The 15,155-nt window shown below is 36.9% G+C and overlaps 2 protein-coding genes and 1 long non-coding RNA gene across 3 annotated transcripts; 2 read left to right on the plus strand and 1 right to left on the minus strand.

Annotated features, from left to right (window-relative positions):
* The first annotated feature begins 84 nt into the window (after positions 1–84).
* LOC110881463 (WRKY transcription factor 72A) lies at positions 85–9,778 on the plus strand. The gene is made up of 4 exons (XM_022129711.2): positions 85–248; positions 7,523–8,056; positions 8,156–8,269; positions 8,773–9,778. The coding sequence occupies exons 1-4, from the start codon at positions 171–173 to the stop codon at positions 9,646–9,648; spliced, it is 1,602 nt and encodes a 533-aa protein (XP_021985403.2). The 5' UTR covers positions 85–170; the 3' UTR covers positions 9,649–9,778.
* Positions 264–5,834, plus strand: LOC110884710. Its single transcript, XM_022132425.2, has 7 exons — positions 264–821; positions 2,725–2,827; positions 2,919–3,160; positions 3,247–3,581; positions 3,643–3,726; positions 4,003–4,239; positions 5,655–5,834. The coding sequence occupies exons 4-7, from the start codon at positions 3,327–3,329 to the stop codon at positions 5,769–5,771; spliced, it is 693 nt and encodes a 230-aa protein (XP_021988117.1). The 5' UTR covers positions 264–821; positions 2,725–2,827; positions 2,919–3,160; positions 3,247–3,326; the 3' UTR covers positions 5,772–5,834.
* Positions 9,779–11,708: 1,930 nt separating the features above from the next.
* LOC110881462 lies at positions 11,709–12,931 on the minus strand. Its single transcript, XR_002559743.2, has 3 exons — positions 12,905–12,931; positions 12,238–12,316; positions 11,709–11,853 (listed from the first exon to the last, which is right to left on the minus strand). It is a non-coding gene; the product is annotated as an uncharacterized LOC110881462 (long non-coding RNA).
* Between the last annotated feature and the right edge of the window lie 2,224 nt (positions 12,932–15,155).

The following is a 15,155-nucleotide window of genomic DNA, read 5'->3' on the forward strand; positions in this document are numbered from 1 at the left end:
ATTTGATTAATGATGAAATGTTGAACAAAAGAAAACGTATATACATACAAGTCAAACATTGATGGCCCCCTAATTATAAGAACAGATCTATATTGGTCTCATTTATAACCTATGAAATTCATTCAAAAGCAGAAGTTGAATACTTTTGACTTTTGACACAGAAGGCAGCCATGGAAGTTGATGTGGGAAAAACAACACAAATCAAGCAGGAACACAAGAGAGATGATCGCCAGGACAGTGAAAAAGAGGTTGGTTTTTATAATATCCGTTAAACTTAAAGAAAAAATCTTGTTTGTCTTGTTTAATTTTGTATGGTTGTTATTTTCTCTGAAATAGAGAAGTTTATCTTAACATGGTGCATGAAGATTTTATCTCTTTTCTCTTCATTTTCGCGTTCAAATATGATTATATGTTATTTTCTTTACAAAGAAAGAAGTTATTCGATTGTTCTTATCTAAGCTTTATTCAATTATATATCTTTCCAAATTTCTATGATAAACTTGCTATTCACTACAAGAAATTACCACTTTTAGCGGCGACATCTAAAATGTCGCCGCTAAAAGTCTTGATCCGGGACAAGGCATTTGCAATAGATCTGGGCCGTTCTTTGCTTAACTAATCCAAGGGCTAGGGTTTATCCTGAATGAAACATGTGTAAAAAGGCTCAAATCATGTTTTAGCGGCATGTTTCCCTCTTCCCTCCAAGATGAAATCTTCACACACCGCCGGAGCACAAGCTTGAGTCTGCCGGAGTGCCGCACCGCCTTCACTCTGCCGTAGCACCTCCATCTCGCCTGATTCTCCGACGCCCTTCGAAAACGGTACGAATATTACAAATTGCTTTGTAATTTCAGTTGTTATGTGAGTAATTTGAGTAGATCTGTTATTGATTTCATGACGTTTGACTGTATTTTAGTCAAATACGAGTATGGTTAGGGTTGCAGGTCTTGGTGCGGGTTGGGTTGGGCTTTCTTTTCAGAACACAAGGGTTGGGTTAGGCTATTTATACATGGCAGTAGATGTATTTGCAGTAGGTACCTAAGAGAAGTTTAGATTAGGAGAAGTAGAGGTGCACAAATGGGGTTTTTGGCTCAAACTTGTTCAGTTGAAACCTTGTGGGGTTAGCTCAAAGAAAAAGCCAAACCCGGTTTTTGGTGAAATAGGTTCGGGTTCTGACCTGGTTTTTTTGGGGAAAGGCTCGGGTTTGACCGGTTTGAAATCGGGTACTGGTTTGGTTTGGATTTGACCGGCTTGAAATTGGGTAATGTTTTTTACCGAATCTGCGTGAAAACATAATGTTCATTTGATTTTTTGACATATAATAAAGAAGACAGTAATGAAATTGGGTAATGTTTCTACCAGTTTGTTTTGTTTTCATTTTTTCAACCTTTCGTACTCATAGTCAATTAACCCGAACAGAAGTGATGCTTTTTGAAACGTTTTTTTTACCCAGCTCATTTTCACTCAGGGACTGTTTTTGTAAATTTATTTTATTATCAGATCAACCAGTTGAGTCGCAACATCAGAGATCTTGGAAAATCCATCTTTCCACGACCTCGATGGTCTCGCGTCTCTGATCATATGTGTTCGGCCCAGAATTGACGACAGCGCTCTTAACCGTTATCATATCATCAAGGGTAAACTTAGCAGTCGCCAGTTTCCTCGGCCACAGCTCCACCCCTGCTCCGCCTCTCACGACCGTATCCTTATCCCGAACCCACAAACACTTCAAACAAAACTCCACCATTTAAACCAACATCAACCACATCATTTTCAACCAGCCACCTATTCCAGCACACTCTACTGTTCCTCACAGCCGACGACGATGTCGTTTCGACTGTCACTATCTTCTCACCATCACTAACTCTCCTACACATCGTCAACAACAACAACGATAGAAGCGAAACTCCATCACCGACCGCGTGATGGAACCGTATCACGAAACACTTGTGTGCATCCAAAATATGCATCTCCCATAACGGCTTGTACGTGCTCAACGGACAAGACACAGTTAAATTTGCTAAGCAGTCGTTGACTGCCACTTGACCCATGACCCATGACCCATGACCCGACCCGTTTGCCAGGTCTAGTGTTCGGTAAACAGAATTGGCCGTTGGCCTTAGTACTCCAAGAAAAGTTTCCAATTTCATTAACTTTACCTTTGTTTCTCCATCTTTTAAACCACCAGTTATACACAAGATGGAAAAGTGAGGATCAAATGGGTTATCTGGACATCCAGAACTGAATCTTTAAAAAAAATGGTGAAACAGAATTTAAAAGAACATCAGGAACTAAACATAGTTTGTGAAAGCAACAGTTATTTAAGCCAAATGCAAAATATGATAAAATTCTTGAATATAACCAGGCTTTAAAGCTGATAATCATATTTTCATGATCAATACACTTTTACTCTATTATTTTGACATATTATCTTGCAGTTTTTATGAATATCGGCACCTTTTTACATAAGCTTTAACTATCATTTTTTTAGTTTGAAATTGCGTGAGATTGCAAATAAAAAACTAGGTTTCATTAGGTTATGAAACCCCTTGAGGCCAGGCTCTATTAGGTGCTGAAATAGATCTTTTGTTGTAATTTCTATTTGTATTTGACTGTAGGAAACTATATGTATTTTCTTGTTGCAATATAAAACATTATTCATATAGGTATGTATCTACTCTATATCTAACTTTTCAGGAAATGATTTCAATGTGAGTTGTGTAGTTATATATCATGGCTGATGTAATGCCACGAGGCCATGGCGGTGATGGTGCGGATGAGCCACCTCCCGGGGGTTTTGGGCGAAGAGGTCATCACGAGGAGGACCGTAAGTGTTATTATAATTTATTTATTCACTATATTTATTCATTTGTTATAAAAGTATATTGTGATTAACTAACTTTTTATTATATATGTAGTTGTCCCAAAGAAGAAAACGAGGGGAAAAGCAAAAAACAAAAAACTTTTGCAGGCGAATAAGACGGGAGGGCTTGTTTCAATCCCTTTTGATAGACTCGCGACATATACCCTGGTTGGTGACGCTTGTGATATGTTCAGTCGAGAGGTGGGGATTTATATGTGGGGAAACCTTGCATTTGATAAGTACTCTTACGCTAATGTTTCTGTTGCTGAAAAGAATGCCATGGAACAACATCTCAGAGTAAATGTTTAGTTTAAGTATATTTTATATGTTCTTGGTTTATGATTCTTTTTTAGTTGACTAACTAAATTTTGTTTAATTCCTAGCGTCGCTTCAATTTTGAGGAAATTGAGCGGGATTGCGAACGTCGTCAGCTTAAGGGTGGCATCCGGTCCGGTCGGTCTACATGAAGCGATACAGAGACCGGAAGAATATGGCAAAAAAGGAGTTTATAAAATTAGGAAAGCAACATGATAATTTAGAGACAATAAGGGACAGACCCCCCACGGGTATGGGTGTGGAAAATTGGAGGAAGACTATAGACCTTTTCGGTGATCTGAAATATATAAAAAGATGTGAAGTTAACAAAAAAAATCGTGAAAAGCAACGGTTCGCAAACCGCGGGGGGTCGGCATCATATAGCAGCTGGTCTTTTAAAAAGGTAATGGTTTATACATATAAATGTTTATTCAATATAGCATCTAATTTTTAATATTTGACAGAATGTTGAAGCTTTGGAAACATACGCTCATGCTCATACTCTACCCGATGGGACCTTTGCCAGCCCGTTGGAAGAGGAGAATTTTGTAAGTGTTTATTTAAAGTATAATGCTTAAATATATATATATATATATATATATATATATATATATATATATATATATATATATATATATATATATATATATATATAAAATATAATATGCCGATTCGAATTTTGTAAGTGTTTACAAAGAATTTTCACAATAGGATGTCGATTCGTGTTGTTGCTTTCAACAGTAACGAAGCGACCAATCCGCACGCTAGTTATCGAGTTCGTGTATATTCATGGGTTGTCCTTCAATTATCTTTGAAAAATACAGAACCTATTAAAGGAAGAATTTGAAAGACAAAGGACCCAAAATAACCCATTCTTGGAAGATGAGGGTGAACTCGCTGAAAGTAGTGCGCACGCCATTAGTAATGTTCAAGTTTTTGAAAAGGTGCTTGGTGCTCGGCGCGGAATTTATAGGGGACTTGGGCGTAAACCTTCTTTATCTTCAGCCTCGGGTGACGTGAGTCCTCATGAGACGGAGAAGACGCGTCCGCAATTTTCAGAGGTAATACTAACTTTTTTATTTTTTAAACTTTTTCTATTAATAATAACTTTTAGAGTAAATTGCTGTTTTGGTCCCTATGGTTTATGATAAACTGTTACATTTTACAAATACGAAATGTGTTGCAAAAAACACACCCACGTTTCAAACCATTGCGATTTTAATCCACATGATTAACTGCCATCGACTTTGATTGTTGTTTGTGGTTGTGGTTGTGTTGTTGTTAATGATTTTGGAATGCGTCACTGATAGTTAAATCACAATCCACAGCTGTTAATTACTTGTTTATGCAGTTCATCTATCTTATGTAGTTAAGTACCACATTTGTCTTAGTGAACGCAAAAATGACGAGACGTAGAATAATGTGTATAACTATATAACTAGGCTACTTGATGTGTCATGTCGTGGTATAATACTTTTAACCATTTTTTTAACTTTGGTGATAGTTGTCTAGTCGGTTCTTATAATGGTATGGTATGTATCTTCCTCACTTTAATGAAGTTGTAGCTGCCAAAGGAATTTGACTAGAATGGTTAAGAATGTACTAAATCACCTAATTCTAGAAATTGTCTTTATGGTGTGCTATTGGTTATGATTCCCTAATACCTTGTACCTTTCCTAAACCGTAAAACGATCTTGTAATCATCCTTTACGGAATCATAACCAAGACCCTAACATAAAGATCTAGTTTTTGGAATTTGGGGATTTGGTGCTTTCTTAACTTTTATATTCAGACAACTACACCTTCATTAAAGCATTATAGCAAGGAAATATGCATACCAGACCGTTACAAGAACTGAGTAGATAGCCGTCGCTGAAGTTAAAGCCATGCACACGAATATTGTATGACGATGCGTCATGCGTCAACTAGTTCTTATCTTTGATTCTCATGTATCTCACTTGAGTTCTATGTCAAGATGGCATTGCATTCTCTTGAGACGTACCATAATTTTCATCGACCAGACCATATCTGCATCATTTTTTGTGTATTTATGTTTATAGTTTCAATAGTTTGACTTGACAATTTGTTGCTGCGGTTTTACGTGGTTCGTGGGATGACTAAAAATAGATATTGCAACATTTCATTTTTTTTTCTATCTTTAGTCCAACTTAGTCAATTTAAAAGGTATTGTGCATTTGTCTGTGTTGTTATAATTGTATGACTGGGCTAATAGTTTTAATTGTTTTTTTTTTTTGTATTATTTGAGCTTAATGCTACAAGCACTTTAGCCAAAAATAATGTCCACTTTTTATTATTCGAATTCCATACTACTTTCAGTTTATGCCTTTCGAACCATTTTTGTACAAAACGAACCATTCGAATTCCATACTACTTGCAGTTTATGCCTTCTAATAATATTAAGCGCTCCGGCAAGTGTTTAAATTGTTAAACTAATAATGTGTATCTTATTTTGTAGGAATATTTTGACGAATTGTTTGAAGATCCGAGATTTATGGAACGATTGTACCAAGCTATGGATAAGAAGGAATCAAGAAAAGGCAACGAAAATGACACGGACGAGGAGGGAGAATGATGTATTTTGTATTGAACTTAGGGGTTTCAAAACTTTAACTTAATCAAACAAAATACTTTTGTAGTTTTATGTTTAAAACTTGGTTTGTTTGAATAATTGTTTGCATATGGAAAATTAAAAGAAACAGCAGGTTACGGTTATTTGCAAAAACAGGGATTAAGCGAGAAAATAAAAGAATTTATTGGTTTTTTGACTTTTAGCGGCGACATTTGTCGTCGCTAATGATATTTGCTGACGTGTCATATATGGCTTTAACGACCAGAGATGTCGTCGCTAAAAACAAAAGTCGTCGCTGAAAAGTTAAAGGATTTGGCGGCGACAAGTACTATTAGCGGCGACATGTCAAGCATTAGCGACGGTTTACTAGCGGCGACTCATTAGCGGCGACAAGTCGCCGCTACTACTTTTAGCGGCGACAAATGGTAGTATTAGCGGCGACAAAAGTCGCCGCTATTGCTAGAATTCTTTGTAGTGATTATATGTGAAGATATGTGTTATTCTTTCATTTTTTATAACTTTTGTTTCTTGATAATATAAATTAGGTTGATATTTGGAAATATTAAGGTCTGTATTTTCAATGAAATGTTTTAATTTCTAGTCGACATAAAATTATTATTTTTCATAAAAAGAGAGAAAATTGAGTCTGTAAGGAATCTTGTGTATTTGATTCTTTCTTATATATATTCTTCTTATAATTCAATCGTGAAAACAAGAAGTTCCAGAACCAAAAAAACTATCTTATTGGTTTCTTGATATCTCGGATCTTGTGGACTATGTTTTAAACCACAAAAATGATTTTTGTTAATACACATAAAATCTTTAGGTTCTTGACCAAGGAAGTTTCTTGTTTATAGAACATCGAAAATTTTCAAGATATCTTTATTATATTTACCAAACATTTTAAAATAAAAAATATGTTGCGACTTTTACGTTGTTTATAAATCACTGAATATTTAATTAGAGATAGAACACTATATTTGAAAATATTGATTCCTTTATACGTAAAAAGAAAATACAATATAAACCCTAAGAGAAACAACTAATATAAACCCTATTTTTCTCGTAATTAATAGTAATACAAAAAAAAAAAAAAAAAAAAAAAACAAACAAACAAACGCGTATTCGTTGGCGTGTTCATAATAAATCTGTAAACAGCCCATGCCCCAAAAAAAAGGTAACTGAATTTAAAACCATTAAGTTATTAAGTCATTAAGACAAAACATAGCAACAAGGAGCATCTTTAACAAAAAGGTGAGATCTTTATTACTCGTTGATCATTAGATGTATTAATATTAACTTGTTCTTTTTTTTACAAAAATTCAACTCAATTTGAGAACTTTCACTATCAATTTGTTCTCAAGTTATCAATTTATTCATTTTCTTATCAACCTATTTCGGTCATTTTAAAGAACATCGTCCATATTCAACGTCCGGATATGTTTATGGTTTTATAACAATATCGGTACGTACATAAAGTAAACTGGTACGGATTTTTTGTTTATTTTAAATTTTTGTCGTTAGATTATAATCATGTTAATCTTTCTTAAGTTTGTCGTAGATTATAATCATGTGAATCTTTCTTAAGGATTGTTGCTGATTTAAATGTGTGCCGTACATTTTTAAGGCATGAATCAAAGGTATCCCAATAGTATAAGCATATATAGCAAGAGCAACACAATAATATAACTATAACGTATGTGTTTAAGTTTATATGTAAGCAGCTAAATTTAAACTGGATAAAATAAATTCAGGATGAAAAGCAATTTGAGTTAACTGAAGCCGAAATGGGTGCGGCGAAAGAAGAAAACCAAAGGCTAAGGGTGAGCTTGGACCAGATCATGAAGGAATACGAAACCCTTCAACAGAAGTTCAAAGATATTCTTCATCAACAACAAGAAGTTGCAACTGCAGTCACCATTGCAATCAACCAACCACCTAACCACGACGAGTCCGAGCTTGTTTCCCTTAGTCTTGGACGGACAGCAACAACCGACATGATCAAGAAAGATAAGAGATGTTCAACACCTCCTATCAAAAGTGTACAAGGGTTGGGTCTTGGGCTTGAGTGTGGGAAATATGAAATACTATCCTCCACACAAGCCGAATCTTCGATCAACCCGAGCCAAGACAATAGTCAGGAAGAAGCTAAAGATGAAGACGGAGAGACTTGGACGCCACATAAACCGCAAACTCTGAAGAGAAGTGGAGATGATCCTGAAGTCTCGCAACAAAACCCTACGAAGAAAACGAGGGTATCGGTTAGGGTTCGCTGTGAGACCCCAACGGTAATCACTAACTTCCAACATATGTTTTTAACAAAAGGTTCTAAATATGCATGTATATGAAGTTACTAGAGAGCTTAAATTTAGGGTTTTAATTCTCAGATGAACGATGGATGTCAATGGAGAAAATACGGACAAAAGATCGCGAAAGGAAATCCTTGCCCACGGGCATATTATCGTTGCACCGTCTCTACTAATTGCCCAGTGAGAAAACAGGTAAAATATAAAGAAGATAAACAAAGAGGTATAGTGTAGTGATATTCCTTTGGTAAATATCGGTTTGCATGGCCAAGCAGTCTATTGATAATTACCAACAGTGACGAAGCTTGAGATTTTCGACCGTGAGTTGGAAACGTATATATCCAAAAATTACGAGAAGGCCGGGGGTTCGAAAACGCATATACTCAAAAATTTCTATACAAAAACTACATATTCTCCACTACTGAGCGAAAAGTTCAGGGTGTCGGCCTCCCTCTCCCGCCCTATAGAAGCTACGCCCGTGATTACCAACTACTTATTTTAATTCTCATTTACGATTTTTCTTTTTGCATTTTGTTGGAATCTGTCGTTAATTTCCTACAGAAGATTGGTGATGCTTTATTGTTTTGTCTAGACAACTAAAAAGTAATATAAACTATTAACATTGGTGATAACATGTGCCATTGCTTAATTCCTTATACTATCAATTAAATTTGTTTTATCTTGATACAATTGTTTAGGTACAAAGATGTCCTCAAGATATGTCGATTTTGATAACGACGTACGAAGGAACACACAACCATCCTTTGCCGGCGTCTGCCACCGCTATGGCGTCCACCACTTCCGCAGCGGCCAGTATGTTAACATCCGGCTCTTCGACCTCAGGATCAAACTCAAACCCTAGCACGTCCTCACACTTAAACTTCTATCTCAACGAGAACTCAAAACTAAAGCCGATTTACTTGCCATATTCTTCAATATCCCCCCCTCCCTCATGCCCAACCGTCACACTTGATCTTACGTCAAACACGCTTTCGACGTCGTCACCATTCAACTACCGGTCGACACCGGTAGCCACCATTTTCCCTCCAAGATATTCATCCACAAACCTGAATTTTAGCTCTTCGGATTCTAATGCATTGCCAATTTCTTGGAGCAACGGGTCCCTCAGCTATGGCAAAAATCAAATGGGGTCCCTCAACTTTGGATCAACACAACCTCAAGAAAACATCTACCATTCTTTCATGCAAAACAAGAGTATGATGGCAACTCCAGCCACTACTCAACATTCTCTACAGCCAGACACCATTGAAGCTGCAACAAGAGCAATCACATCAGATCCTAATTTTAAGTCTGTTTTACAAGCTGCATTGACGTCAATAATTGGTGGTGGTGCGGTGGGAAGTCAAGGCGGTGGTGTTGTGAAACCGAGAGATACATTTCCTGTGTTTTCGAGTTTACCTTTAACGTCAAGCATGAATACAACAACCTTCCACAACAAATCTGTGGCAGCAACAGCGATAAACTCTCAAGCTGCAGGTTCGAGCTCATTGCTAATTCCTAGCTCAAGGAGTAAATCTACTTCTCCGGAAACTAGCCGAGACCATGTGGTATAAATATGGATATACTTAGGATAGCACTTGATTTTTTTTTTTTTGTATTTTTTCTTAGTCAATGATTGATGATCGTAAAAAGAGTAATTGTAATTAATTTATAAACTTATGTGTTGTAATATTTCTTACACGTATTGGCAAGGGGTGATGTATGGTGAACAAAATTGTCCAAGGTGCAAAACAAATGTCTTCCAGACAGTGGCGAAGCTTAGAGATTTCTGATCGGGGGTCGAAAACGTATATACCTAAAAATATTATAAAACCAAGGGGTCGAAAACGTATATACCTAAAAAATTTTATACGAAAACTAAATACCGGACACTACTGGGGGGTCGGGCACCCCCCCCCCCCCGGGACCCCACAAAGCTACGCCTCTACTTCCAAAGATGGATATATTAGTTGGCAATCTACCGTTGAAGGTGGATCCCGTTGGTAATACTTAGAAATCATGGCACTGGGTAATATATCTACCGACGGAGTTTATCAAGAGATTACCGATAGCAACCTTTATCAACGATCCCCGACGACTTCTTTGAAAATTTCCGAATGGATTATTCTAAAGTATCAGTGTCGTATTACCGAAAATTTAGACTTATATGTGTCGATGATAATCTCAACTTCTTGGATTATGATATACCTCCACTACAAGAAAGGGACACCTTTAGCGGCGACATGTGTCGCCGGTATTGGTCCAATTTGTCGCCGCTATTGACCTTTACCGGCGACATGTCGTCGCTAAAGGGTCGCCGGTATTGATAGGCCGCTATTGGCCACCTGTCGTCGCTAAAAGGTTGCGTCGCCGGTATTGCTTTTGAACCTTTACACAAATACATAGATTTTCATATACACATTTTCCCCAAATACACCTACATTATACATTTGACATACTAACATATACCTACACTATACATTTACATACCTAAACAAACAATAATTCATTTACATACAAATATACATCTTTACATACACCTACATACACATACATACACCTACATACACAAATACATACACCTACATATACTCATTTTCACCAAATACACCTACATTATACATTTTCTCAAACATTTACATACAAATATACATCCTTACATACACCTACATACACATACATACACCTACATAAACAAATACATACACCTACATATACTCATTTTCACCAAATACACCTACATTATACATTTAACATACTAACAAATACCTACATTATACATTTACATACCAAAACAAAAAATTATTCAACATCTAAACTTTGAAAAAAAAATACATATAAAACTAACCGTATTTTCAATAAGTTTCCAAGAGATGTAGACCGCGTAGACGAGGTAGTGACCGGAGAAGTGACGGTGGTGATCGGAGAAGTGATGGTGATGATCCGATTTCACTACCAAACACACAAAAATATATAAAAATTAAAGCCTATCATATGTATATAACAAAATAAAGAAGAAATGTAACAAAAACAAAGCTTTACTAACCGATTTGGGCAAAATTCGCTTGTTTCCGGCGGTAGATGGAAGTTGTTTGGGGGAAAAGTGAAGAAAGAGGGAGAAATTCGCGCTGTATAGGGACTGATGTTTTTTGACCATTAGCGGCGACGTCTTGTCACCGGTATTGATGATTGTTGCCGGTAAAGATTTGACCAGATATAAGGATTGTGTGGCTAGGGATTAAAGTTCTGACAAACGCTTTTAGCGGAGACAGTCTGTCGCCGGTATTGATTGGTCTTCGTCGCCGCTAATAACTTTTAATTCCCCAACCGTTAGATCAGGATTTTGATCAACGGCTAGGGTTTGGTTTCAGCATCTGGCACGCGGATCGACCAATAGCGGCACGTTTGGCCTGTCGCCGCTAATGGTGTCGCCGCTAAAAGTATATTATTCTTGTAGTGCTCATTGATTTGTGTCACACCCCAACCGATGGCGGAAACATCGGGATGAGACGAAAACTAGATTGCAAGAGTCTTCATAACGCTATTTGTGTCAAGTATTTAATGATTATATTTACATTGTTTGAACTAGTAATATCACAAGTTTGAAATACCTAGCATAGAACAAGTATTCAAGTAATTAAATTTCATTTTATTGATAATGGTTTATTACAAGGTTGGAACAAAATACAACAGGCTTGTAAGTAAATTACAATATAACAAGTATTAAAATTTAAATGCGTTTCTAGGCAATCCTACTAGATTCCTTGAATCCTCAAATCCTGCAACATGTAATAAAAGCATGGATCAATACAAAAAGTACTGGCGAGCATACAAGTTTGAATATAAGTATAAGAATAAAAGTTTATCTCAATCCAACGTGGCAATTTATATTCAAGTTGAATCTAGCATACACGGGCGACCTAAGCAAAACACATAACATGGATATACAAGTTGAAACTAACATGTGTAAATAACCTAAGCATAACAATTAGCGTGGATATACAAGTTGGAACTAACATGCATAAACAACCTAAACATAACATATAATGTGTTCGATGGATTGAGTGGTCGAATATATTTGATTGTATAAAGTGGATTTTGTTAGTTGATACATGTTGCACCCAAAAATGCGTTTAAGCGTAAAAAGGGTCGAGTATGCTCACCTTGGTTGCGTATGAGGATTTCTTGAAACAGCGCACGAGTAAAGATGAAGAATTTCAAGAAACGAACGAAATGGTTATCCTAACATAATAAATACGAATTTGTTAATAACTCAACTTATTAGATCGTTACCCTAACGTTATGTGTGGATTCTAATAAATTTTTAGTTCATGTAATTATCTCGTTAAAATTTTAAGATTATAAAATAAAAAAAGGATTAAAATAAATGGTTGGTTATTTACGTTTCAAATAGTTTGAGATTAAAAAAAAGCTATTTATTTTTAAGGCTTTTTAAACTAAATGATTTATAATTTAAGATTTAGAAGGGTTTTTTTTTTTAAAGAAACAGATTAAATAAGACATGCTTTATTTTATAATAATGGTTTTAAGGTTTTAACAGAGTTTTTTTTTTTTTTTTACATCTTATAGTTTTATTTTTTAAAGGGAAAGAAATTAAAGCCCAAAAAAGATTGGCCTAAAACCGCTAGACTACACCAGCTTTGGTGTTTGTTTAGAGGTTTTATTATATTTATATTGTAGTTCAGTGTTGTCTTCATCACTAAAAAGGAAGACCAACGTGACTGTTAATCTCGAATCTCAAATTCAGTTGGTTAAAGGTTACAATTAAAACACGAAAACAGAAAATTAACAAGGACAAGAACCATATACCGAAACGGGGCATTGACAGTTTCCGTCAGAAGAACCGAGACCGCCGCCGTGCGCGGTGGCGCTGCCGCCATGCTCCGGCGTCTTGAGCCGTCGATTCCAACATCTCTCCGTCATCATCATCAATCGTCTGCTACAGGGCCATCGGCATCAGAGCCTCGACCTCTCTCTCTCTCTCTCTCTCTCTCTCTCTCTCGCGTTGTACATCGCCAGAAAACGGGTTCCATTCCCGTCACCGGTTTGTCGCCGGTAACAAAACGACAGGGGGGCTGCTTGCAGGTTGGAGTCATCGGAAGGGGACCACCGGCAGCCGTCATCACCACCACTGCCGCCGCTAACGAATGGAATGAGGGGAACGATGAGAGGGGTTGTGAGCATCAGAATGTGAAGGTGAGGACACTGTGTTGTTTTGTTTGAGGGGATGGAGTTCAGCATTTGTTAGATACGGATTTTTGAGAGCTTTTGAGAATTATTAGGGTTTCTTACAAAGATGGTTAAAGGAGAAGAGGGAAAACTGTTGTGTGCGATGTTTGTAGTGAAATGATGATAAGGTAGTAAGTCCATACTCATATCTAGGGTTTACTCTAATGGGCTTGGGCTTGGGTCCAAGGCCCACAAGCCCAATCTCATGTTTAAGTGGCCCGTAATTCCTACGAGACCCGTTATCAAAACTCAAACTCTCCGTAAAGTCGTAAATTGTAATTTTAGTATTGAAACATGTAAAACATGCTCGGTAGTTGTTGTTTGTGCGCTCGATCGTCGATTACGGTAAAAATAGCGTAAAATGCGTCGTTCGCCGTTTTAAATCCGTTTTTCGATTCGGTTTCGACTGTGGTTCTAATAATTCAAAAACGCACACGTATTTTCTAAAAACATGGAAATACAGAAATACGAGCCGTTACAGTCTCCCCTACTTTAGGAAATTTCGTCCCGAAATTTATTCAAGAGGAAGACCTTGGGAATGATGGCATTCTCGAAGTGGGTTTTGATACAATGCGAGGAATAGATTGTGAGTGATCAAAGTTTGTATTCGATAAAGTCTAAGGAAACACCGAACTTCTCATGGCACGTTTTTATGAAAGTTTGGTAATATGGTAGAACACTTATATATAGGAAGTACCAGCGGCGTATCCACCATGTTCATATCATGTTACGTCCGTTTCGCGACTCGGTGTCATGTTACGTTCCGTGTCATGGTACACAGTAGGACCTACTATTGTTTTCATGCAGCTACCAATATGATCCCGTATGCATCCGCGGTAATTTTGGTATGTGCATGATTCGTATAGTTTGTACTAGTAGTGTACGGGTCAGGATACATTATTGTATTATGGGTATGAATGTGTGCGTGTGATAACGTATAAAGATTGAAGTATGTAAGCATGATTTGTGTTTAAGTATGAGTCACTATAGAGTAGGAGTGAAATCTTTGAACAATCACATGATATACTTAGTTAACCGAGATTAACGCAATTCTGGCATGTGAATAAACCGATCAAACCATCGTGTACCGCAATGTTGACTACCCAACATCGTCGCAACGAAGAGGGTGTAATGTTGTTAACTTAACATGACCACTAGAATACGGGCGGTGCGCTACTCCTATAGCGCTACACAAGCGCTATACATGTTAAGGTGTGGCTTCTTGCGAAGTTAATGATAGGTTTATCACATAAGAATGTTCCAGAAATCCCGAATCAAGTATAACTAGCATCAGCATATGAAAAAAAAATCATTGAACAATCCACACGACATACTTTAGTGAATCAAGATTAACGCATTACTAGCATGTGAATAAACAGGTCAATCCATCGTGTACCGCAAAATGTCTTAACATGACCTCAAGAATACGGGCGGGCGCTACTCCTATAGCGCTACACAAGCGCTATACATGTTAAGTTGTGGCTCTGATCAAAGTTAATGACTAATTGTCAATCCATCGTGTACCGCAAAATGTCTTAACATGACCTCAAGAATACGGGTGGGCGCTACTCCTATAGCGCTACACAAGCACCATACATGTTAAGTTGTGGCTTTGATCAAAGTTAATGACAAGTTTATCACATAAGCATCACCCAGTAATCCCGAACCAAGTATAACTATTAGTATGTATGTATTGGATGGTTGAATGATAAATCGACTCTAGTATAATACTGGTTTTGAAATGAACGAGATAACAAGTATTAAATAACATAGAAATTGAGATGGCATAAAAGAGAGGTTTAATAAAATATTTGAATGTTTCGGGTTTAGA

Source organism: Helianthus annuus, chromosome 8, assembly GCF_002127325.2.
Source record: "Helianthus annuus cultivar XRQ/B chromosome 8, HanXRQr2.0-SUNRISE, whole genome shotgun sequence".
Classification (NCBI taxonomy): Eukaryota; Viridiplantae; Streptophyta; class Magnoliopsida; order Asterales; family Asteraceae; genus Helianthus; species Helianthus annuus.